Source organism: Solanum lycopersicum, chromosome 4 (assembly GCF_036512215.1).
Source record: "Solanum lycopersicum chromosome 4, SLM_r2.1".
In the NCBI taxonomy this organism is placed as follows: Eukaryota; Viridiplantae; Streptophyta; class Magnoliopsida; order Solanales; family Solanaceae; genus Solanum; species Solanum lycopersicum.
The window spans coordinates 2,269,740-2,295,052 of NC_090803.1; the positions used below are offsets into that span (position 1 = coordinate 2,269,740).

At 33.9% G+C, this 25,313-nt stretch overlaps 1 protein-coding gene across 1 annotated transcript; it reads right to left on the minus strand.

Annotated features, from left to right (window-relative positions):
- Window positions 1-23: 23 nt before the first annotated feature.
- Window positions 24-22,805, minus strand: LOC101259627 (cleavage and polyadenylation specificity factor subunit 3-II). The gene is made up of 19 exons (XM_069296372.1): window positions 22,557-22,805; window positions 22,276-22,453; window positions 21,183-21,255; window positions 20,408-20,525; window positions 18,842-18,915; window positions 15,962-16,098; window positions 14,952-15,015; window positions 14,089-14,154; window positions 12,089-12,158; window positions 10,648-10,752; window positions 10,296-10,437; window positions 8,956-9,055; window positions 7,801-8,595; window positions 6,294-6,436; window positions 5,712-6,233; window positions 2,174-2,293; window positions 1,153-1,282; window positions 914-1,072; window positions 24-603 (listed from the first exon to the last, which is right to left on the minus strand). Exons 1-19 carry the CDS (start codon window positions 22,579-22,581, stop codon window positions 442-444), a joined length of 3,183 nt encoding a protein of 1,060 aa, XP_069152473.1. The 5' UTR covers window positions 22,582-22,805; the 3' UTR covers window positions 24-441.
- Between the last annotated feature and the right edge of the window lie 2,508 nt (window positions 22,806-25,313).

Consider the following 25,313-nt stretch of genomic DNA (forward strand, 5'->3'; position numbering starts at 1 on the left):
CAACAAAATTGCAAAGCTCATAATTAACAAATTGAGTAAAACTTAGATATCAAATTATCACCCACTTTTCTGTTTTCTTAGAGAAAAGAGCACAGTAAAACTGGACATAAACCACACACAAGAAAATAGCATATACTTACAAGAGTTGGATCCTGTATACCTATTGGAAACAAATGGAACCAAAGATAATTTACATGAGCTGGGGGGAAGGACCAACTCTTCTTCGTTTTTAATTCTTCGCGGGGTGCTACATTTTTTTTAATCACAGAAGACGATTCACTACAGAGAAGATCTCAATATGCTAAGCGAACATGAGAGGAAGCTTGACTAGTTGGAAAGCAGATTTCTGTTCTGATATGGATTTAGCAAGTAGTGTTTCAAGCTTCCATAAGTGGCTTTAATAACCCGAAACAATGTACAATGTTTTTCATTCTCCCTGCTTTAAACCTGATCATTTCCCTTCAGGATGTTGTACTTGCATAGTGGACATGTAGCGTTCATTTTAAGCCATTTCACGATGCAGGTGGAGTGAAAATGATGATTACAGGGGAGAGCATGGAGTTCTGCCCCATCCTCGTACGAGGTAAGACATATGCAACATTCCTAGCAAACAAAAGTTGAGATATTGGTAACTATTTTATCACAAATAATAATTCAGAAATACTACTAAATCTATCACTATTCAGCATGTGTCACATAATGCGGATTCTAACTGAAACAGTGAATAAATAAAGTTCACTTAGCACCATTGCAGTACCGTAGAGTTAAATGTTAACACCAAAGTAAGGTTGTGGAATATGCATACGATGAAACAGTTTTATTCCAATATAGACAGACTATTGGGATCAAAATAAAGGAGAAAGAAAATGATAATTGGCTTTAAGCATTTTTAGACACGCAAAAATTAACTTACTGCATCTTCAGGTAAAAGAATACGCTCAGTGGCCAGGTATCCGCTGCTTGTCTCAATTGGTACCATCCTACCAGCACCTACCCTTGGTTTCTCCTCATTCTTGCAAATATGGAATCTATACTTGGGGAGAACTCTGAGATCTTCCTCGGACGCACCTTCCTATATATTACAGGCAAGAGATCATACCAGAAACATATCAAGTAGCTGGCCTGTAATTATTTATAGTGTGTGTCTCTTACCTGACCCACTGCATAGAGTACTGCAATTATGCAAGGCAAGCAGCAACAGAGAGCAACTCCTATCAGACATGCCAAAGCAACACAAAAGATGGCAAAGAATACATCGAATGCCAGAAATACAACTGCCAACCTGCATCACTTTACATCAGTGATCAAACATGACTGTCTGGTGATCACGAACATTTAAGAAAAGAAAAGGAAACAACAGAAACAATATTCTAAAGGGAGAGCGTAGATAATAATAATCCACAACTTCTCTTGAGATGACAACTTATATACGGACGTATACAAAGAAGTGTGGTTCGTTCGAGAAATTCCTACCTCTCTATCTATCTCTGAGATGTAATGAGATAGTAGATCTAAGCAAAATTCAGCTAGACCGCAACATAAACATGAAAGGCAGCTGAACCAAACAAATCTAGTAATTTAATCTTTTAAGGGACATATAAAATTCTAGATAACTAGATTAAAAAACGAATTCTATTTTTCAATCTTTGGTCCTTCTATATTGTTATTAACAACAATAATGAAAAAGGCCAATTCATGAACTAAAACAATAACATCTTTTCCACTACTACCATTTCCTTAAATGTGAAAAGATCAGAGTTGCATTTAGACAAATATATCATAAAGATTTAGAACTGTTGTCTATTTGAGCTATGCAAGTACTACTAGTATATTTAAAGGAATTGTTTTGAGCTGTACAAGTATTACTAGTATGTTTAAAGGAATTTGAAATTAAGAAAAACTCAATTAGAGCCTATATGTAACAGGTTATGCCATCATTGCTATGACCAATATTACATTTTTGAGCTGTCCTAAAATGACTACTCCTACAAATGTAGGGGAGAATTCCTAAAGGGGATCGTCATTTTTGTAATCAAAATTTGAAAATAGTAGAGATAACAAATACAAGTCTCATAGAGGACTATCAACTAAACATAAAAGTTTTATAATGTAAGACTACTTTTAACACAAATTATAACTCAAAGGCTTGAAGTGATAGTAGATCTTGACATACCAGTATAAATGTGGAGCATTCTGTAAAAGAATTTCACCACCAGAGACTATCCAGTAAAAGCCAATTATCCACCAAAGAAGTGACCCCATTGTATTCATATATTCACATCGTTTAGCAAAACTGCAATGTTCAAAATGGAAAGGAGTCAATAAATTAAATTTGTCACCTCTATAGCGCAAGCATTAACCAAGAAAAAAGAAAACATATTTTTTTCAATGCTCAAAAGACATTTAAAACTGTCGGTCAAATGATGAGAATACATGTATCTATTTGTTTATCCAGAGAATTAAAAGGTGCTAATAACATAGCCAAGTTGAATGACATAATTTCCACGCTTCTTTAAGCAGTAGTTTATTCTTGCAAAGTAATAAATATCAATTCTAACTCAGTAATAATCTACTACTACGTATAGGTGTATAGCAGATCAATCATACTGTAAAAGATGGTCAGAAACCTACAAGGTGATGTTAGCTGTAATGCATAAGTTATGAATAGGTGGATCAGGTGTATATCATATCTCATGCACACAGATCAATAAAATTAAATTTGGATACACTATTGAGTATAAGTTGGAATATCTGCAAAAGAATAGTTTGAATGCCTTAAAAGTAAAATTCCTGGAAAGATTTCATAATAAGATGTCATAGAACTTCCCCTACTAAACCTCATTCGTTTTGTATTCGTAACATTCTAGAAAGAAGATAACATTATACTTCTGAATCAGTAATAATTTGTGTCGTACTTTCTAGTTCCAAGAAGTGTGGCCTCGTGGTCAATGAAGTAGGTTGAAAACCATGAGATCTCTGGTTCAAATCCCAATAGAGACAAAAACACTAGGTGATTTCTCATCTGTCCTTTACAAGTACAAAAACTTACAACCAATCAAATTGAATAACAGTTTCTTCTTAGAATAAGCGTCTGAAACAATGTTATATTGATTTAATTCCAGAAAATGGTATATCTTTACAGTGTCAAGCCTGATTTGTTACTCAACTGCCACATGTCTTTTTAATGAGAAAGAAAATTTAAAATTTACTTAGCACAGATAGGTCACTTGAAGTTTCATCTGCTTCTTTGGCGGCACAAATTCCGGGTTATATAAATTTTGTCTGTCAAATGAATTACATAAAAGCTTCTTATACATAAATACATACATTCATATTTGTATATGCTCTACAGTTTATATGTATGTGTGTGTATCTTATCCATTGAATATCAAAAGGTCATGCAGAAGATAAGAAAAATTGCTTAGCAGCATGGAATGAAGACCTGCAACACTACTTTTACTTAGATTAACTTGATCCAAACGGTAAGAATCACTGACATGATACTACCATGAACTCTAACCAATAACAGAGCAAAGATACATTATTCTCAGTAAATTTTTCATCTCCTAAACCTATAAAGAAATCTATAAAAAAATTCCATAAGTTTGGGCTCTCTTTTGCTCCTTTTCTTGGAAGAATATTATCCTTCTCTGATATACGGATCTTTCAATGCCTATATGGGTCAAACAAAATCCATGAGATCCAGTCGATATTATCTCATTAAGTTCCATTTACTAGGTTGAATATAAAAAGTGTGCATGTCTTCCAATATATAGCAGTTGGTGAGGCATACAAGTACACTACGGCAGGCAGCCTTGTAATCACTAATCAATGCCCTCTCAAAATCTAATTGTTTAGAATAGGAATAGGTTTATACAATCTTATTAGAATAGGAATAGGATTACACAATCCTATTAGAATAGGAATAGGTTTATAAAATCCTATTTAGAATAGGAATAGTAAATAGTATCCTACTTGGTAAAGGATTGTATTCTAGTGTCTATAAATAGGGTCTCAATGTAATAATGTAAACAACAACAATTCAATAGTATTCTTTTCTTATATTTCTCATACTAACCATAAATCCCTCTCATACAAAGTCTTAACAAAGTTAATTGCCTTTGAATCAATGTGAAACATATAAGCTTTAAAATATTCCGTCTAGCCATTCTGTTAAGTAAACTTGTTCCTGCCTTTGAAGTATATAGCAGTTATCAAGATTTCAGCTTCTAAAACACAATTAATTACCATAGGTCATTTGATCAATCAAAACTTTTCCTTTGGTTCAAATTTAGTACTTATTTCTATGTACATAAACACTACATACAAAGCAAACTTATCGAGTACATCTCAAGTACTATGATAGAAAAATTAGAGAGAGTAAACATGCAAGTCTTCAAAATGGATTACAAAATATTTGTAGGGGAAAGAGGAAGAAAATGCCAAGATAGTAGCCTCTTACAGAGAGCACTGGCATTAGGTTTCTTTTGTAAACTCATCATCTGAAGTTCAAATAGTTCCTTTAAGAGAAGGAGAAGATCATATCAGTGATCAGAAGAGAAGATGAAGATTTCAATGGTTATTGGAGCCTAAGCAAGAGATGGAATTGTAGAGAAGATGAAGATTTCAATGGTTATTGGAGCCTAAGCAAGAGATGGAATTGTACTCGTCGTCTAGTTTTGCAATTACAAAATTTTGTAAAGTACTTTTAAGGAGTTGCTGAGCATTTTGCTAACTTTATCATATGCTAGCGTGGCCGTCACCATTAGCCATTTTGAGGCTAAAGGTACTTAGAAGATTGACGGAAGAGGCTTAAAGCACGTGCATTCCATGAAAGTACAATATTCGTTTGATACCAACAATATGGCTTAACAAGAATGGAGAATCCACCACTTCCTTCATCATTTCATGTTTTATACATTATACCAATATATCCTTAAACCAACTATTTAAATCAATTCTTCCAATCCATTCGTTTCCACTATGTTCATAAGTTCAGATGAATTTCAAGAGCCTTAGTTCTTTTAAGAGAAAACCTCCCCTCATGTGATTTTAGGTCTATATAGTCCCTTTATAGCCTTCCAAACATAGTACCGTCTCATGAGCGACGAGCTTAAACGTAATTTAACTTAGCTATATTAGAAGTGAGACTAACTCCATCCATGTGAACTCGTTCACACTGCTAGTCCCAAGCTTGGATAAAGGAGGGAAGTTAGCAAGGGTCAATCAAAAACAATCACTCTGCCTCATAAAGGTAGGGCTGCATACATCTTATCCTCCCTAGACTCCCGAGAGCCTACTTGTTGGACAACACTTGGTTTATTGTATTAGAAGTGAAACTAACTCCTCCCGCATGAGCTCGTTCACATTGCCGGTAGGGAGTAAGGCTCGTCACATCTTACCCTCCCTAGACTCTCCCGACCCCACTTGCGGAATTACAGTGAGTTCGTTGTTTTATTATATGTAACTATTAGTAATACGATACATCTTACTCTCCCGACCCCATTTGCGGAATTACAGTGAGTTTGTTATTGTTTTATAGGTAACTACTAGTAATACGATATATCTTATCCTCCCTAGTCTCTCCCGACCCCACTTGTGGAATTGCAGTGAGTTCGTTGTTGTTTTATATGTAACTATTAGTAACACTACCAACATCATGCTACACAAAAGAAAAATCTGAAATTTATCAAACAAGAAATGAACCTTACCTTGACTGATTACCAATACCCAAAACCCCGTTCCTCTCTTCACCACCCTCACCATCATTTCCCTCTACATCAGTTCCTCCTTGCAAACTCCTCCTCCTATATTCCAACCACACAAGCACCACATGCACCACACACTGCAAAGCATACCCACAAATCCAAAGCCTAATCGGAACATTCGGCGACTCATCCACCGCACATGACAAAATCACAAAAGACACAATCACAAACCCCAAATTCCACATCATATCCAACGCCACCACCGGCTTCGAATAACCCCAATCAGCTCTTCGCTCATCCAGCTCACGCGCCGCCGTCTCCCTCACCAACAACGACGCGCCACCTCCTCCGCCACCGCGCCTTCCGGTGACCCGACCAAGAAGTACCGCAAGTGATGACTGACGACCCCCTCTGCCGCCGTTTTCGAGTCGCCGGTGTAGAAGTGGAGTTGTGGGGTCAGAGGAAATCAAATTTGGTGGCTCAGTTGCCATTTTTTCTTGAAGGTTCAAAATATGGATAAAAATTCAATCTTTCAACTCCTTTTTGCTCAACAAAAACTGAATCTTGATTATCTCTATAAATTACCTCATCGATAAGCGTTGATTTAGCTGACGTTTTTGAGCTTTTGCTGAAACTTTTGATGAATTTGGTGTCACTGTGGGGGTGGGGGTGGGGGGTGGGGGTGGGGAGCTGTGTCTGGCTACTGACAATTTTGTAGCAGCTTTGTACTGATAAAAAGACAGACAAAATAGGATAAGGGAGATTTTGCGAAATTTTCTTTTTATTTTTTTTCGAAGAAAAAAATATTTTTTATATGATATTTTTAAAATCATAAAATTTATTCAAATTGAATATTGAATATGATCTTCTTGTTTAAGAAGATTAAAAAACGTCATTTGATAGTATAATTAGGATGTTGACAATGAATACAACAATGTTGAATAGAAATTCACAAATCTAAATGTGAAATTCACAGTCGAATTAGATTTTGTTATGAAATTTTGACCATGAATATGCATTTATCGTATAAAATACAATAGAGATTAAATGTTTCTAAATTTTATCTATTCAAGATTTAATTAGATAAAGGGATTGTATTTGGTGTTTTTTCGATACAATTTTTTATTTCTCTCGATAATATGTGGTTAACAAATAAGAATACATTATAAAGCCTCTAATAAATGAAATATATGAATCATAAATTTTATTTTCAATCTATTAAATCAAATATTCATAAAAAATTCAATATTAAAATTTCTACATTATATTTCTTACCTAATTTTATCTACAAAACACTTTAAAGAAGTGTAATCAATTTTAGAAAAAGGAAAAATAAATAAGACAAAATAATAATTCAACTCCTAACCTCACATAGAGAGATGCACTGAATTTTCTGTTATTGTAACATTATCTAGATAAGTGTACCAATAACCATCTTATTATATGAGACTTTAAACGTGAATGCACACAGATATTTAAGTATTTTTTGAAAAGAATATAACATTATTTCATGATCTAAGAACAGATCACAATTCACACGAACACAAAAACCCAACTATGTCACCATAAGCACAACCAACCAATGCTTGGACAGATCGAAAGAATTTACCTAATGTTTTTGCCTCGACTAAAATCAAAATCTAAAAGTTTATGAGGAGCATCAACAACTACCAACAAAAATCTCATCCTTTTACCAAAGAAGGAAATAAAAATTGTATACCAGAAAAAGCACTTAGCAAAGCTAAGTGTTGTAATGAGCATAAAACAGGCTATAGTCCCAAAGAGCTCAATATTTCTTCATTGCAAAAAAATGTAGGCATCACATTAGCACTTGATACAGTCAAACTACAATTGATTTTTCTTAGGATACTTGTTCCCTCTTCTCATAAATCCCAAAAGAATACTGCACGATAGGACTATATGTTATAGTACTTGATACAGTCAACTACTCCAGATGCTGTAATTATCAAGCATTGACTATGCGATGATTCTTGACATTTCATAACAGAATAAACTGAATTATGTCTCCTCTACGAACCCTCATCAGAACACATCTTTTTCAATTCTAAATGAGCACGAGCAGTTAAACTTAACGAGTCTTCAACTCCAAATTCTTCATGCTTGAGATGACCCTCCAAGCAAGTTTCTCATCTTCCATTGACCACGTGCAGCAAAAGTTTACTGCTTCAGATGTGCTATCAGGATTAACATGTATTCTATGAGGACACTTCTCCTTCAGACAGGGAGAGACAGTGAATGACTGTATCTGGAGACGGTCTCCATCATTCAGAATGGTTACATCTTGAAAACCATTTGAAAGTTTTGTGTATAATAAATGCAGCAAGGAGCATTTATCAAGCACAGGATGCATATCTTCTCCTGGCGACAAAGCTACGTTTTTAGGTTCATCAGGGACACACACTGGACAACAGTAAGCAACCTGAACTTTATGATTTTCTGCTTCTAAGATGTCCATTAACTCATTCTGGTGTACAATTTTTGGGTGCTGGTCTTTCTGCATGATGACTGCACCTTCAGCTACTCTGTCATCACATACTTGTACACAAGACTCAGCTCTCTCATTAAGAACGAAACCAGTGTCTGCTCTTGAAATTGTTTTTAGAAACTTGAAATTTGGGCTCAAAGAACTTTGGAGAAATGATTTGGATGCCTCAGCTTTAATATAATGAGTTGTTTCAATGCGCTGAGACTCGTTATTTGCAGGATAGTAGCATGGGATCCTAAGATCTGATTCAATTCTCTCTTTGAGCGATGCCATCTTGGGCTTTTCCCCATGTACAAGTATTACATTTTTGGGTGACAGAAATCTGATCAGATCCATGATTCCCTTGGAATCAGTATGTGGACTAAAAGACAGCTGATGAATCTGGCAAAAATCCAAGAAACAGATAAACTTATATAGTTAAAAAGATCAAAGCTAAATAACCAAAAGAAATTAGAAACTGAAAATGTTTCTAAATATCATCCATAATTTCAAGTTATGATATCAAAAGTAGAAAAATCTAAAACAGAGAAACAAAGACAGTATTGTACAGAAAGAAAAATGACAGGAACCCTCACATTTAACTCTTAACATGATCATTACGAGACAGTTCAACAGTTGTTTGAAGAGTCATTCGAGTAAAAATATCATCATTGTAGTGGAGCGTATGATTAGATAGAGGTACAAAAGAGCTAGTATGTGATAGAATTAAACAAATTTAAGAGGATACAAGAATAGAAATACCTGGCAGCGCACATCAATCTGGGTGCTTTTATCAACATCTATTCTGGCAGGAGGTTTAGCTCTCATCAACTTGTGCCCTACTGTCTCAGCCAAACAATATCTGAAAAATAGGATTTGAAGGATAGTAAGAACATAAGTGTAGGTAAAATGGTGACAGAGAAGGCGGAATAGGAAGCCAGATAGTCCTAATGATGATAAAGACCAATAATCCGTATGACTAAACGTATACATAGAGAAATGACAGTTTTAAGTTCTTTCTCTGAGGCAATAGCCGAAAATTAATTGATGAAGATAGCATACCACTGTTCTTTATGATGTGCTCAACTGAGTTTTAAAGGGTAAAGAACACAATCAGAGTAGGAAGTATTTAAAATGGAATCTAGCTGACCTTAAAGCTCCTATATGTAAAAGTAAATAGGGAAGAAGCAAAGGAACATGAGACGGGTAACACCGAAAGATAAAAACACATAAACAAGAAATGAGCATTACGAATGAAATATTTACATCCCTATTTATGAGTTTCAATTTTCTCATTCCCAAGGGAATTGCAAAAAGTCAAACCCTGAGCTTCGTTTTCTAATCTGACTTCCCACTTTCTCCTGGTAGTAAAGATACCACCAAGTGCTTAGGTCCAGCGATGCAGGAAAGAATGACTGAATATATTCACTTACGAAATGAAACAACTCTTGACAATCATCAGTTGATGCTAAGAGCAGTATCGATCATCTCGACCAAGAAAGAATGTATATTGAGACATTAGATCCAAAGAAAATTTTGTTGCACCTCGCAAAATTGATGGAAGTCAGTTCTCATGATTTTACGCTCTCAATAGCATTTTGGTAATGCTGACAATGTGTAAAGATAAACTATAAGTTTTTCTGCAAGAGTTTCGGATTAAAGAAGCAAAAGAGAAAGCAAATATTTGACAAATATTTTGAAGCAGCTTACTCAATCCAGGCAAAGGTGGATCCAGAATTTGTATAACATGGGTGCACCACGTGGGCACACCACAAAAGAAAGGAGGAAAAAAGGAAGTATTAGGGGGGGAATTGATCCTTGTTCCTCTGGGTAAATAACCAAGTGTTCAATGAAGTGCACCATTTGACTTCTTTGGAGCATGGGACCCAGCACATAATATTAGATCTATTCTAAAAGAATATGTACATATAATATTAGCTTGCCCGAGAGACCATGGGTTCACAAATTGGGCTATAAATCCGTCCCTGAACCCAGACCTCTTTTATTAAAAGACAAAGGCAAGGATGTATCATTAACATTTGTAAATGCAGTCTTTTTGTCTCACGACAAGATATTAAATAAAAGTGAATTAAAGGTGGTACCCTGGTAGAACTATCAGGTTCTGTTCGCACGGAGCCCATTGCTTGAAAACTTCAAGTGAAAATCCACCACTTAACATGCCGGGAGTAGCAAACAAAACACAAGGTCCAGGAGCATTTATCATGGAACGTTCAAAACTGTGGACTACAAAGTACAAGCATCAGATAATGTAATATGACCATATCATTATGTATGATCTTAATCATTCACTTTTTCAGATCAATCTTAACTTTCACTTGAACCACTAAAGAATACAGAGAGGAATATCGTGGAACAAGAAAGTTTGGTGATCCCTGTTACTGTTTTAGTAATCTACAATTTACTAAAGCTTGCAATGAGTGATAGAGGAAGCACCATTTTTGAAGTCAAATGCATTGCGTGTTGCGGAAAGATTTTTCACCTTTTGGCTGGCCCAGTTTATGAGAACTTTATAGTACATATTAGCTTGTATGGTCAAACCTGAAAGATTAGTAGTTCAGGATTAAGGATAGGGCATCAAACTACCAAAAAAACATTACGTAAATCCAAAATGTTTGCAGAATTATGTACCACGAAAAGATTAATTAAGAGAACTAATGACAACCTAGTGTAAGAAATACGTAAAATATTTATTCAAGACTAAACTATTGAAGTTTTAATGTCCTGGAATGTTAGGGGGTTATATGGGAGAAGTAAGAGGTAGTTAGTGAGAAAGCTTCTTCAACAGTGAGGGGCTGATGCCTTTGTGTTGGTAGAAACAAAACTTGGTGGTCAGATAGACAATGTTATTCAGAGAATCTGGCACAATAGATGGATGGGGAAAATCCAAAAGGAGGCTCAGGGGAGCAGTGGGGGAATCCTAATTCTTTGGGATAAAAGAATCTGGAATGGGAAGACAGTGGTGGATGGCAACCAATGCATAACAGGCAAGTTCACCAGTTTAAATGATAACTAGAGCTGGCATTTAACTGGTGTGTGTGCTGACTGCAATAGAGTGACAAGGAGGATACTCTGGCAAGAGTTGATCAATGTGAGGAGCACTTGTCTTGGGCCATGGATAGTATGTGGTGACTTTAATGACACTAGATACCCCTCGGAGGGAACAAACTGCTGCAGGTTAAGTGGGGCCATGCTGAATTTTCCAATTGCATACAGGAATTAGAATTGGTGGATCCTCCTTTCATTTGGAGGATCCTTCACTTGGAGAAGGGGTGAGGATTTTGATTGTGCCTCCAGAAAAGCTAGGTTCTTACATGCAGAATGGCGGGAGAGCTTCTCTCAAATCAAACAAACCATTCTACCAAAGTTGATATCTGATCATAACCCCATTTTGTTGACTTGTGAAACTGGGAATGTAAAAATCTTATTTCAAGTTAGAAACCTGGTGGCTAGAAGCTGTATTATTATTACTGACATACACTAACTTTTTCGCAGGGAAATATCTGGTAATTAGAGATGGTAACAAAGGTATGCAACACTATCTTAGGTATCTCCAGTAAATCTAAGTAGATTATCCTAAAAGGTATACCTTCTACCAAGTAATAACTATTTTTCACATACACGGGAAGGCTTATTCTTTTAGTTTTTAAATATAACATAAAATTGCTTGGCATGTTATAGTGCAGACAGCTTGATAGCTCCAACAACACTTAATAAATCACACATAAAGTTACAGAGATATGTGTGCACTTGCAGAATTCTAGTTCTGATTCTAATTCTTCTGATCTGATCAAGGAAGGATCAAGATCTCAACAAAGAAATATCACATAACTGCAATGACCAAAGATATCATGCAAGGAAATCAAGGGAGAAGAACCTGCGGAAAAATAAATAGGAACTTTAAGATTCATCCGCTCCCAATAGTCATCCAATAACATACAGAGTTCCTGTTTGGAGAAGTATAGTTCACCAATAAAACAAATATTTGTGTTATAATATCTTACAGTACAGAAGAAAAGAAAATCGTAAGAAGCAGCACGAACATAAAGAAAAACATCAAAAATAAGATTGAGGAAAGCCCATGTTTATCAGTTATATAATTCGGCAACTTATACCACACATGTATAGATCATAAGCAGTGATAAGTGTGAGATATAGAGAACCTCTAGACTTAGAAAACTCATAATTTTCCTTATTTATTTAATATTAGAGTGAAACTAGTGCAGATAGAGTGAAATAGATATAGAGATTCATACTCACTGACCACAAGTTTGGAATCGAGGTACAAGTTGATTGATTGAAATATGTAAACCACGACTTGTACATAGGCACTATCAGATGTGGGTGCTCTCGTTGAAGAGAGTTGGACTTCCAAATAAATACAAGCCTGACGGAAGCTCTGGTAGCATTGATGTCTTAGTTTCTCATAATCAAATATTTGAAACCAAATTGACAGCCAGCTCAGAGAGTTACATGCATAACTTACTAGAGTTTGGACTAGTTGACCACATTCTTCATGGAATGTCTGGAAACGGAAATACTGATTAGAAGTTTAGGACCATTGATTAACATTTAACTCTTCAGTAATGTTATGTTCACTTGTCCCCACCCTCCCTTGAATTATTTGTCATTATACAAGACCTAAAGCTAAAGTATGTCCTAAATCTAGGCATTTAAAAAGCTAGAGTTAGCACCCCAAGGTGAGACCTAGTGGTCAATGAAGTGGATTGAGCACATGAAGTCTCAAGTTCAAATTATAGTAGAAACGAAAGACTAGGTGTGACTTCTACACGTATGTTCTAGCCTCGATAGACAAAGTTACTGGGTACATGTTGTTGGTGAGTGATAGGTAGAGGTGGGCATAAATACCGATAGACCAGACCTAACTAATTTGGCTCTTTGGTTTCGGCTTCTTCTTTTTTTCAAAGGTTTGGTCCTTTGATTCGGTGTTCCATTTAAGGGTCGTGATTCTTCGGTGTACCGAAGAACGAAACTTTTATTAATAAAAGCTTTATTAAAATATTTTAAAATTAGCAAAAACCAAAGAACAAGTTATCTAATTTCCAGACAGAATCTCGCTCGTCAATTCCAATGAAATGTTTCCTATTTTTCCATAATTATTCATTAAAAGAATCGGTTATCCATATATGCCAACTTTCATGTGTTAATTTGTTTCACAACTCAAATTTTAATTTTCTCTATTATGTAAAAAGAAAATACAATTGTGCAATACTAAATCACTAATTATTATAGAATCTTATCATAATTGACTAATTAACATTTATTGGCAATTAACTGCAAGTAGTATATATGGTATAATTTAAAATATAATGGTGGTATAATTAGTATTATATATGTTATAATATCAACATAATAGTGGTACAATTAGTACTATATGTGGTATAATTCTAATATAATAGTGGATAATCTAGTATTATACATCGTATAATTCTAGTATAATAGTGGTATAGTTAGTATTACATATGGTATAATTCCAATATAATTTTGGTCTAATTAGTAATTTAGTACCATATATTGGTATAATTATAGTATTAACGTTAGATTTATTCTGGTTTGGTCCTTATTTTGTTTCTCATTTGCGTCGAGAAAACGTTTCAGAAGACCAAATTGAACAAACTTTGAAAAACTGAACTAAATTGGTTCGGTGTTTGTTGCACATGTTTCCATAACCAAACAACCGAATCAAAGTTTGATAAAATTGAACTGAAGAACCGAACACCCACCCCTATTGATAAGTATCCAGTAGAATTAGTTGAGATACGCACAAGCTAGCCCAGACACCACAGTTATCAAAAAGAAAAAAGGAAAAAAAAAATAGACTTGATTTATAAAGTAGCCAAAATAAAGAATAAAAACCTGAGCTCTTCCAAGAGCAAATGCAGGGATGAGCACCTTTCCTCCGCTATCAACACATTTGTGAATCTAAAAAATTATCAATTTTTGGTATTAAAGCAAGAGTAAATAAAAACGAATTCAATAATACAATAAAGCAAATTGAATGGATAATATCAAGAAAAGAATCACAAATATTTTAGAAATAAAGGACTCTTAATAATAGAGAATGGCAATAAATACAATGTTTTAGACAAAAACTCTCCAATTACGAAAGAGAGCAAGGTGAGCAGAAAAAATATACAACTGAAAGAGATTATGCCGAATTGCCGTAATTGATGAAGTGCAGTAAACAAAGAAAACAAAGTGCACATGCATACATCTTTTAATTTGCAAGTCTTAAACAAAACACAAATTCCCTTCGGTACAGATTTGTTCAGTGTTAGAAATCAATCATCAATCAAGGGGTACAGCTAAAAGAAAATGCAATGCAGCCTCTTTCCCTACCACCTTTTAAGAGACACTTGGACAATAACTATGATTTGTCGATTCACAAGCAAAATATCGTTTTAGGTATGGAGTACAGCACTCAGATTGTATTCACAACTTTTAAATCACTGTGAGTCTATGAGCACACCACGCTTTTGACTTTGTTAGAAGAGTCAAAGCTTCAGAACTAGACTAGGGGCCTTATACCAATCAACATTAGTCATTGACATCGGGAGATAAAACATAGCACCCAGGACAAGGATATTCAGACAAGACCCTTACAAGCATTCACAAGCATATTCTGTCACAGCAATGTGCTATAAGCAGAAATCATAAGAAAAACATATGCAGGATAGCGAAAAAAAAAGCACTCTTTCTAGTAGCCAAAAGTATCATACTGCTTCAAGAAACTCCCTCTCCCGAACATATTTGGAATCGCGGATGGTGGTAGCATAAGTTGACCTGTAAGAACAAAATTATGAGTAGAGATCTTGGCAGCAAAAAATATCATTTTTCAAGCCAGGATAATGCCATTAAATTTATTTATCAGGATATCTCCAAATTTTGAATCAAAAGTGATTATTGTAACTTGTTGAAGAGGCTAGAAGAAGGAAAGAACACTAATATGATACCACCAACATGGACAAGACATGGAAAAGGAGGATGTTACATCAAGTTCATACCATTAAACACTGCAAAGTTCCAGTCAAACCAATTAGCAGGAGACATAAATTTTGGCAAGAACTAACATATGATTTTGGTGCTAGTCGTCTAAAATTGTTAGTTTACAGCCATACACAAAAACTACATACTAATTCTCAATATTTCATCAAATCTTGAATCATATTTTTTCTCAAGTGCAAACTATTTTTTGAGCAAAGCCTAGCCAAAAGAGCATCGAAATCAGGAAAGAAATGGGTTTTAGGCCTAACTCAATTTCAAAAGCTAGCTCAAAAGGTGAGGATTGTCAAGTCCATACAAGGAGTCCAATCCCCGGTCTCACAACCAATGTGTACTCAACACCCCTTGCACACAAAGAGTTGACAATATAAGATGGGGCCTAATGTCGGGTAAACAATGATTTGGGAAGGATATGGCTCTATAGCATAATAAAGGAATGGATTGAAGCTAACTTAACCCCAAAAGCTAGATCAAGGGGTGAGGATTGTCGCCAACTATATAAGGAGTCGAATTTCCATTCCCGCAACTGATGTGGGACTCAAAAGTCATCAATCCACTTGAAATACATAAAATCGTGAAATAAAAAAGGAACTGGAAAAATGATCATCAATATTGATTTAGACTAAATATTTGACCAAGATTGTTTACCATAATATTCTTTCGGCAGGTACAACCATGATGTATATGCAGGTGATTTTTTAGATGGTATCCAGTATCCACTACTTACTCTGTTATGACAAGGTCCAGCTGCAGCCGGTCAATTTGAGCAGCTCCAAGATGTCTATCAGCCGTCATATTATAATCTCCAGTGTATACCATAGCAGCATCGCCCACTTTAGCATAAAACATTGCAGCACCAAGAACCTAGACATAGAGTTTTGATATTCACAACACTATATTGATTGACCTTTCATGCATGATTTACAGCTGGATGAAAAAATTCTGGCTATATTTTTTTTTGTGTATAATAATAGAAGGGAGTTGAGTGAAAATTCACAAGAAGGAATGTATAAGAAGATTTCAATCAAAGATATCTAAAATATTTGACAAGACAGCTCGTTCCGAACATCATGAACTAATAGGGATAAACACAAATTTCTTTTCCATTTCATCAGTCCAGAATTTTAATTTACTCCATGTTTTTCTTCCACATTTGCTGGTGGTTCAAATGGCTTCCACATGAGATCACCCATGACATGTGCCATATTACAGGGAAATAAAGGAAGGTAGACACAGCAATATAGAGAAGGACAATATGTGCATCTATGTTAAGCTCAGATCTATAATTTGCATTGCATGACTTTGTCTCCAAGAATGAACTTGCAGCTAGCACTAGCAATCAGGTTATCTTTAGTGCTTTTATTTTTCCGCAAGTCAGTATGCCAATGTAGTGGGGAAATCCTATATATATATATATATATATGAGTATATACACAAGTAGTGTGGTGTCAAAACTTCCTGATCGATCAATTGGTTTCTGCTAGTATTTTTTTTTATTACATGAAAACCTGCAGCCACTACCCTTAGGGAGCGGACAGGGTAAAACCCCCGCTCCTATACAATAGCTCGCAAACCACATAGGAGAGATGACCCAAACTAGGCAAGTCTGATGCCACGAGCTCGACCAGCAGGCAAACCTCTTGCTTTCGTTAACAAGGGGTTTCAAACTTGAGACCTCCAACATGGAAGTCCCAAGTCCAAACACTGGGCCACCCTGAAGGATGGGTTCTGCTGGTAGTATATTTCGCAATATCACTTTCATAAGTAGCATTTTTTTATCATTGGTGGTAGACATATTATGAATTAGCTGTTTTTTTTTCTTTCTCCTATTTTCATTGTTTAAGACATTGGATTTTCACGGCTGTTATTTTCTTTTTGTTTTGTGATACTGCTGTGTTGCTGCTTTTATGGAGGAACTTCCAAATGTAACAAAAAATTGTTCTCACTCAAGTTGGAGAAACTGAGCCAGGAAAGAAAAAGACAAACATACACAGCTCTGCTTATTGACATGGAGTATATATAGCTGCTTGTAACTTCCAAATTAAAGAAAGAACACAGAAAATCTAGTGCGCTTCACACAGCCATCGAGTAAATTAGCTGTATCCAGAAGCACTAACACAAGATCGCGTATGTGCGTGATAGAAGAGGAGGTTAGAAGAGTCAATCAACAATCTGCATATGCTTCAGAAATGTAGGTCAGTTGGAAAGGGAATAATCAATTCTAAGAAGATGAAACAAGAAATACGTGCCATGAAAATAGCCAGTTTAAACTTGAGAACACTTTCAGATCGGATCAACCTAAAGGAGAAGAATCAGTTGCGATAGATATGACTCTCTTAATCTTCATTTTCCGTTCCTTTAAAATTTGAAAAGATGCCCTCCAATTCATAATCCTTTTCTAACATTGAGTCCTTTTGTATGGGCTTATAACTTATGACTTGTAAGTAAAAAGTTATAACTTATAAGTTAGAAATCTTTACCCATAACTTTTGGCTTATTTTTGTTATTTTAGCTTAAAAACAAGAGCTTTAATCACTATTTTAACCCAAAACCTACAATACTGCTTAAAAGCACCTAAATCAGTGTTCCAAAGGCAAATTCGGGGCTAACCTCGGGGCGGGGCGTAACAAAAACGTTCCGGAGTGCAAATGAAAAGTCTAGATTCATAGGAAGGGCAGCCTAGACTGGGGCATAAGCCCCGAGCATAAAAGTGTAATTCCTGGGCGATAAATTTGTTTTTTAGTATCTTAAAAGTATTAATCATATTTTTATTGGGGTAGTGATTTTTATACTTAATGTTATCATGTTTTCATGTTGTAGAGATTTTTTCAAACAACAAAACACCCAGTGAAATCCCACAAGTGGGGTCTAGGAAGGATAGAATGTAGGCAAACCTTACCGCTACCTCATGGAGGTAGTGAGGCTATTTCCAAAAATAGTCTCTCTTCCTCTCATAGAAAATGACACTGCCAAAAATAATATTCTAGACAGTCATGCCTGAAATTGATAGGATAGAGATTCCGTAACACTATGTTCTTGACGCAACTTTATCCATTTTTTGTCATTGCTCTTACACTTTTAACCGGTGCAAATATTAGTTGAGAATGGAAGTACTAGTAGAAAAGAAGTAGAGATCAATGATGAAATGGATGATGATTTTATTTTAAAGATCTCGAATATTATCATTTTTGTGTTGATACCTTTATAAAATAATAAGTATAATATTTTTTTCTATATAAGCAGTGATTTATTGAATTTCTTGGCAGAGTTATTGAAATTTTTACATTTTCTTATTTTCATAGTAATAAAATTATAAAATTAAAGATACATGAGATATGCACCGTAGATCCATGGGAATTGCCCCCATATTTCGGGACTTACACCTCATCCATGCTACATAAAATGTCTCGCCTCGTGCCCCCACCTTTTAAAAAACTGCCTAAAATAAGTCATTAATTAAGTTGATGTGGCTTTTGTCATCATTAATTGATGTTCCCTTTTTCCCGTAAGAGTGAAAAGAAAACCTACAGGTTAATCTGCTTGATACCGATGAATGCACGTGAAAAGTTATTGGAGTGTTTGTGCAAATGAATAGTTTAAACCATACATGTCCAGCATAGTATGCTCGAATTTGAAGGTCTCGATCAACCAGCATAGTCTGCTTCAAGTCCACTGCAGTAACTGCAAACCGATTGCAAAAGTTAAATAACACATCAATTTGGAGATGAATAAGAGAAAAGATGCAGAAAATATCATTAGAGCTCAGCATGTGTGCTAACTTATATAATAGCTGCATTTTGTTAGATCGATAGAATTCACTTCACTCATCAATCCAATCTTGCATGTGCATTAAATTAATATTGCTCAATCTAGGAGTTCAATCAGCAATCTCTTGGAATCTAGCTTCTCTTGCCAAACTTTTAGAAGTCTAGCTTTAATTTGGCGATTTCATAAAACACCTGTACTTCAACAAGAACCGTCTGGTCTGCCTTTGTTTTGTTTCCACAGTATAACTTTAGCATGAGGCATTGGCAAGATCTATAACGGATCCCTATGATCGGGGTGTGTCTAAATGGCTCAATGTGTGAATTCTGAGTTGTAGGTAGACATGTAATAAGCTCAATAGTATTGAATGGTCTCGACAGTGGGCTTCTGGAGGCAGCAGAACAAGCCACTGTTACTGCTATATGATCCATTGATGTCAGCAGTAACACATTTAACATAGTTATCATACTAGACTTATAACTAGTGAAACCACAATAGAAGCTCGTCAGTTAACCTATGAGTCAGAGAAGGCAAATATTAGACCATTGAACCACACTAATGGTGTCAACTGTCAAGAGCCTGCAGCAGCCGATTTAATTTGGGGGGGGGGGGGAGGGGGGGGGGACAGAAAAGGGTGTGCATTTGTCAGACTTGCAGCTCAACTGAGACAGAAGATTTAACCAAAATAAACAGAAAGGGTCTGTCCATTAGTCAGGCAATGTACTCATGCAACCATGTGAGTGGAAAATCCCAATTATTGTCAGTTAGCTTTTATCACCAATATATATGCAACAATTACAAATGGCTCCCGCTTTGCACATGGTTTTCTCTTTTTGGAGAACTAATAGGATATTAGAGTTGCAAGTGGTTATGGCAGTGATACACAATATATATTACTATCTTATTTCAACATGAGAGATTGTTGAGGAAATAATTAAGTAAATAAAGGTGTGCTCTCTAACAGTTTTAAGCTTAAGCTTTTAGATGATATGGTCACACACCTCAAATCTTCAATATGGTTTGACAACACTGACTTCAATATGGTATCAGATTAGAAAGAGGTCTTGGGATCGAATCTCAACGCCACCCATTATCAAAAAAAAATCTACGTGCTTAGCGATGAAAAAAGAATGAGCAGTGCACATAAGGGGGCATGTCGAGGATATAATTAAATTAATTGAAGTGTACTTTCTCAACGGATATCATAAATATGCTCAGTCTAACTTACCTTTGTTTTGACCCAAATAAAGTTGGTATAACTACTGAGAAGTTAACTTGCCTAATTGATAACTTTAACGGAAGCAATATGAACATATACTGCAAACTGTAAAAAATTCTAACTATTTGCCACCAATTACTAATCATACTATAAATAGGTCACGGAAGTGACTAGTAGGAGAAAGGATACCTTTTTTCATGCAATCTGCGATATTCTCAGAACTAAATTGCTCTTTCTCTCCCCTTCTATCAACCAACACTCTGCGATAATCTTCCAGCATCAATGGAGCTAAAGCTTTTGTTGGATACTGGAGGACGAGTTATTAAAGTTGATCACAGAGTAGACCATAAACTAAGGCAAAACTAACTTGAAAATCCAAGTACACGCGAAACTAGCTTGAAAATCCAAGTACATATTCTTGCTCGTTCATAATATTTCTAGCAAAGAAAGAATTTGGATACTAAAAGCATATATTACATGGGCTGATAATTACATACCACATGTGAATAAAAGAGAAATTCAAAATATTGGCCGAAACATAAAACAAAATTGAGATTTTTTAAAAATCTCCCAACATATCTGGTTTGTCTGTAGGCAAACAACTCCCGATTATGTCATATATTTGTTAATTTGTTAAAGGCATCTCCCTAATCTCTTGATCTACTCTAGTGCTTTAGTATTTTAAAGGAAGTATCTGGATATATGTCCAAAACAGAACTCTTTTTGCGCTGATTTGCTTCACGTTTTATTTTCATATTGTCTAATTAATGTAAACAGCAACTCGTGACTTTTTTTTTTATAATCTCATTCAATATTTATTAATTTATAATAGCATTTTGATAACAAGTGTATCTCTAATATTAGGTAATTAGGTTTATTACATAATGTAAGATAGATTTTTTAGTCGGAACAATTTCCAAGATCATGAGTTATACTTTTCCTGGATAACAGCGTAACTCCATACCGTCATGTATATGGGGCCATTGTATCCACAAACTTCAGTAAAATATGGAAGAGCTCCGATATGGTCTAGGTGGCTGCAACCAAAGTTCATTAGATTAGATCCATACGGATAAAAAAAATTAAAATAGCATATACATTTAACAGGGGATGTGATTCAATTAGTTGGGGCAAATCTCTCCCCCGTCTCTAAAGGGGGTCATTGGTTTAATTAAATTAAACAAAGAGCAACTTTTACTGTGACATATGCATGTAATAGGGGATGCAATTCGTCAAGCAGGGGAAAACTTTCCCTCGATCACTAAAGAAGTGCATTGAATATCACTAAACAAGACCAAAAAGTAAGAGATTACAAAGCCATCACATAAATAGGGGATGTGACTCACCACACTAGGGCATATCTTGTTACCTATTCTATTGTAACATCTAAATACAATATTTGTACTGAAGCTACTTAAATTTTGTTCGTATGGTTAAATCTATCCTTGTGTAAGGATGAAAAGTCTTATTTTATGTAACGACAAGGTAGGTGTGTATCCTTAACTCTACCTTTTCTTATAATAATTACCCTGTAACCTACTTTAAATATTGTAAATTTATCCTTCATACTGCTTATATATAGCATTACATCAAAATGTAAAACGATACAATTTATCCAACCATTATATTGATCAATATACCTAATGAGTGATAATCCCTCTACTCCAATTTATGTGACACACACTACTTTTTAGTCTGTTCCATAAAAGAATGTCACTTAACAATTTAATTTTAAAATTCCTCTTCTTACCTTCCACGCAAATTTCAAAAGTCCTTTTCTTTTCCCTTAAAACTTCATGTCAAGTCAAAAGGTGTCGGGATGTAGGGAGTATGTAACAACCATCCAACAAGGTGTAAAGGGGTTCACTGAAAACATATGATAAGGGGATGTGACAAAGTTGACATACAGATGTGTGATGATGATGCATGAAAGAGCATTGTCAAAGTCATCAAGTCAAAAGGTGTCGGGACGTAGGGAGTATGTAACAATCATCCAACAAGGTGTAAAGGGGTTTACTGAAAACATATGATAAGGGGGTGTGGCAGAGTTGACATACAAATGTGTGATGATGATGCATGAAAGAGCATTGTCAAAGTCACCAGACTCAGATATAAGAGAGAAATCCGGGTATCTCTGATGATCGCTGTGTCCCATATGCATCCCACAGTCAAACATTATCCTCTTGCCATTTATAGTTACCACTACACAGCTTTTTCCTACCTCTTGTCCTGCACCTGTAAACTCAAAATTGTTTCTTTTCAGCATTTCATCAAACATGTGGTAGGCATAACATATAGTATATCAAAATCATCATAAAATAACGTAAAAAATGCTTACCCAAAACTAAACAATCGATCGTCATCTTCTTGTTTTCAGTTTTCTTTTATGAATTCGTAAAATTCAACTTTCGCGGTTTTTTTCTTTCACTTTTTGCTTGGTAAAAGCTGCCTTCAAGAAAAAACTTATTCATATAAAGAAAAAAATGGTTACTTGTGTCCCGTACCTAATGATTTGTATTTATTAATTTTGACCAAAAAAATTAAAAATGTATTTAATTATAAATGTAAAGAAGACCTCATAATACACACAAAAAAATTATACTAAACATGAAAACATATACAAAATAAAAATAGAAAGGAAAAATTAGCCGAATGAATGCGTTTTAATAAATAATTACTGATTTTTGTAATATTTTTTATTTATTACTATTTATAGCAATATTATGTTAAATATGTAATATGTATTAAAAGTGAATTAAGTATGTGATATATATGTATTATAACTATTTTTAAAAATATATTATGCTTGTTGGGTAAGAAGTTGACACATTGTATTATAAGTGTATTAAAATGTGTGATAAATGCATTATTCATCAAAAAAACTTATATTATATGTGAATTATAAATTTATTATTTTTTTGTAATATGAATAAAAAGTGTATTATGAATGTATTAAAAGTGATAATGTGAAAAAAATAATGTTATTGCTATAAATGGTACATATTTTTTATTTGTAGTATATTTATATAAGTTTCTCATAATACAAATTATACTTTTAAAAATTACACCCAAGTATAGAAATAATTTAAAAATAGTAAAAACTATATAATTACATCTTTAAACGTGAGTTATTATTATTTTTTATAAAACCTAATAAATAAAGTTTGATTAGTATTTGAGCGAAAATTAAATGTGTTAACTTTAATAACAATAGTTTCAGTACGTTGTTTTTTGACATAATCATTTTTGTCGAAAATTGAAAGGGTTGATGCATGTATATTGTTTTATAAAACCTAATAAATAAAGTTTGATTAGTATTTGAACGAAAATTAAATATGTTAACTTTAATAACAATAGTTTCAGTACATTGTTTTTTGACATAATCATTTTTGTCGAAAATTGAAAGGGTTGATGCATGTATATTGTTCAAATGTTTGGGAGTAAAATTACACATATTAAATTTATGTACAGTAATTTATAATTATGAGTGTTGCTTTTTTCTATTTCTCGTATGCTTATTCGTAGGAATAATAGATCTTTTAAAATAGTATTAGTATGTAATTTGGCAATTAATTATCTTAAAAATCGCCTAAAGAGTAAATCTTTCGTTCATATAAGTTTGATTTAGAGAGTTTTGGTCACCTGTGAATTATTTTTCACAAATTTAATCAAATACCGTAATATATATTAATGTATGACAAACTTTAAAAAAATTCAAAAAATATTATTTAAAGTATCACTTTTTGCCTACTAATTTCAAACATAAGGGACATTTTTATTGTTTTCTCAACCGAAATACATTAATATGTAATGAAATTATATTTTATCTCTCTTCTAGAAAATCTCACATTTTAGAAGTGTATAATTTTTCTTAACTAGTAGCATTTTTTTTTCCTTACGTTGTATTTAAGAAATTCCTCGATTTAAATCAAAGAAGCAATAAAATTGAATGTAACTTTTTTTCTATTTATGATAATTCTTTATTTTTAATTCACTCATTTCTAATTTTAATATGTCATGAAATAAATTAAAATTATTTTTAAGAAATCTAAAAAAATAAATTATTTATTTCGAATTCAACTAGTGAACATAGATTTTAAATGGCCATTCCGTACAACTTGAGTGGGGCAAAGAGGCTTTAGATTTTTATCATGTGATCATAATTATCCTATGAGAAAGCTAATAATTAGGAAAATGACCACACACCAAATTAGATTAATAATTTTATTTTTGTCTTTGAGACTTTATGCATGGCAAATTAATAGAGAGAGAAATGACAAGTTTAGCCTAAACAACAAACTTATTAATTCCAAAAAAAAAAAAAATCCCAATGAAATGAAATGAATTTTCTATATTTTATTGTCTCTTTATTTGTAATGAGTCTACTAATCGAACACATTATATATTTTATATATGTATAAAGTGTCAGATTAAATAGAAAAATATATTTTTCTTGTCTAAAATATTTTAAAATTAAAAAATTTAAAAAAGACACCTGTTTTCATTTCTTTTTTTTAAGTGAGATAGATCAGATTAAAATTGTAATGTGAAGTTTAAGTGACACGCATAGACATGAATAACAAGTGGACATGCCCTTTAAAAACAAGTTAATATGATACGAATTAATAACAAAAGATTTTTCTTTTCCGGTCCCTTTTACGTCCTCTTCATAGCCCCTCCCCAATCCTTTTTCACATGATTAATTGTATTTTCTCTTTTTGTGTTTTCGTTTATACACAATAAACAAGTTAAAATTTAATATTTGTTTTGAATGAAAAGAGTAAGCATTTTTAGTTGTATTACGTGGTCCAAAAGAGTGAATGACATTTACTTTGTCTAATATATAAATATCTAAATTTATAGTATATATTTTGAGTAGTGTAAGTGATCTATAGATAAACTCTTACATTTAGAAATTTCGATAATGATTGTGTTAGTTTTATATTTTTCTATTCACTTTTACTTATTTACTATATTAAAAATATCTTTTCAATTTTACCTACTATTTTTAGTATTTCAAGAGAAAAATATTTTATTTGTGTGTTTTACTAACAATATTAATTATTTGTTTCTTGAATCACTCTCGAGACGTAGT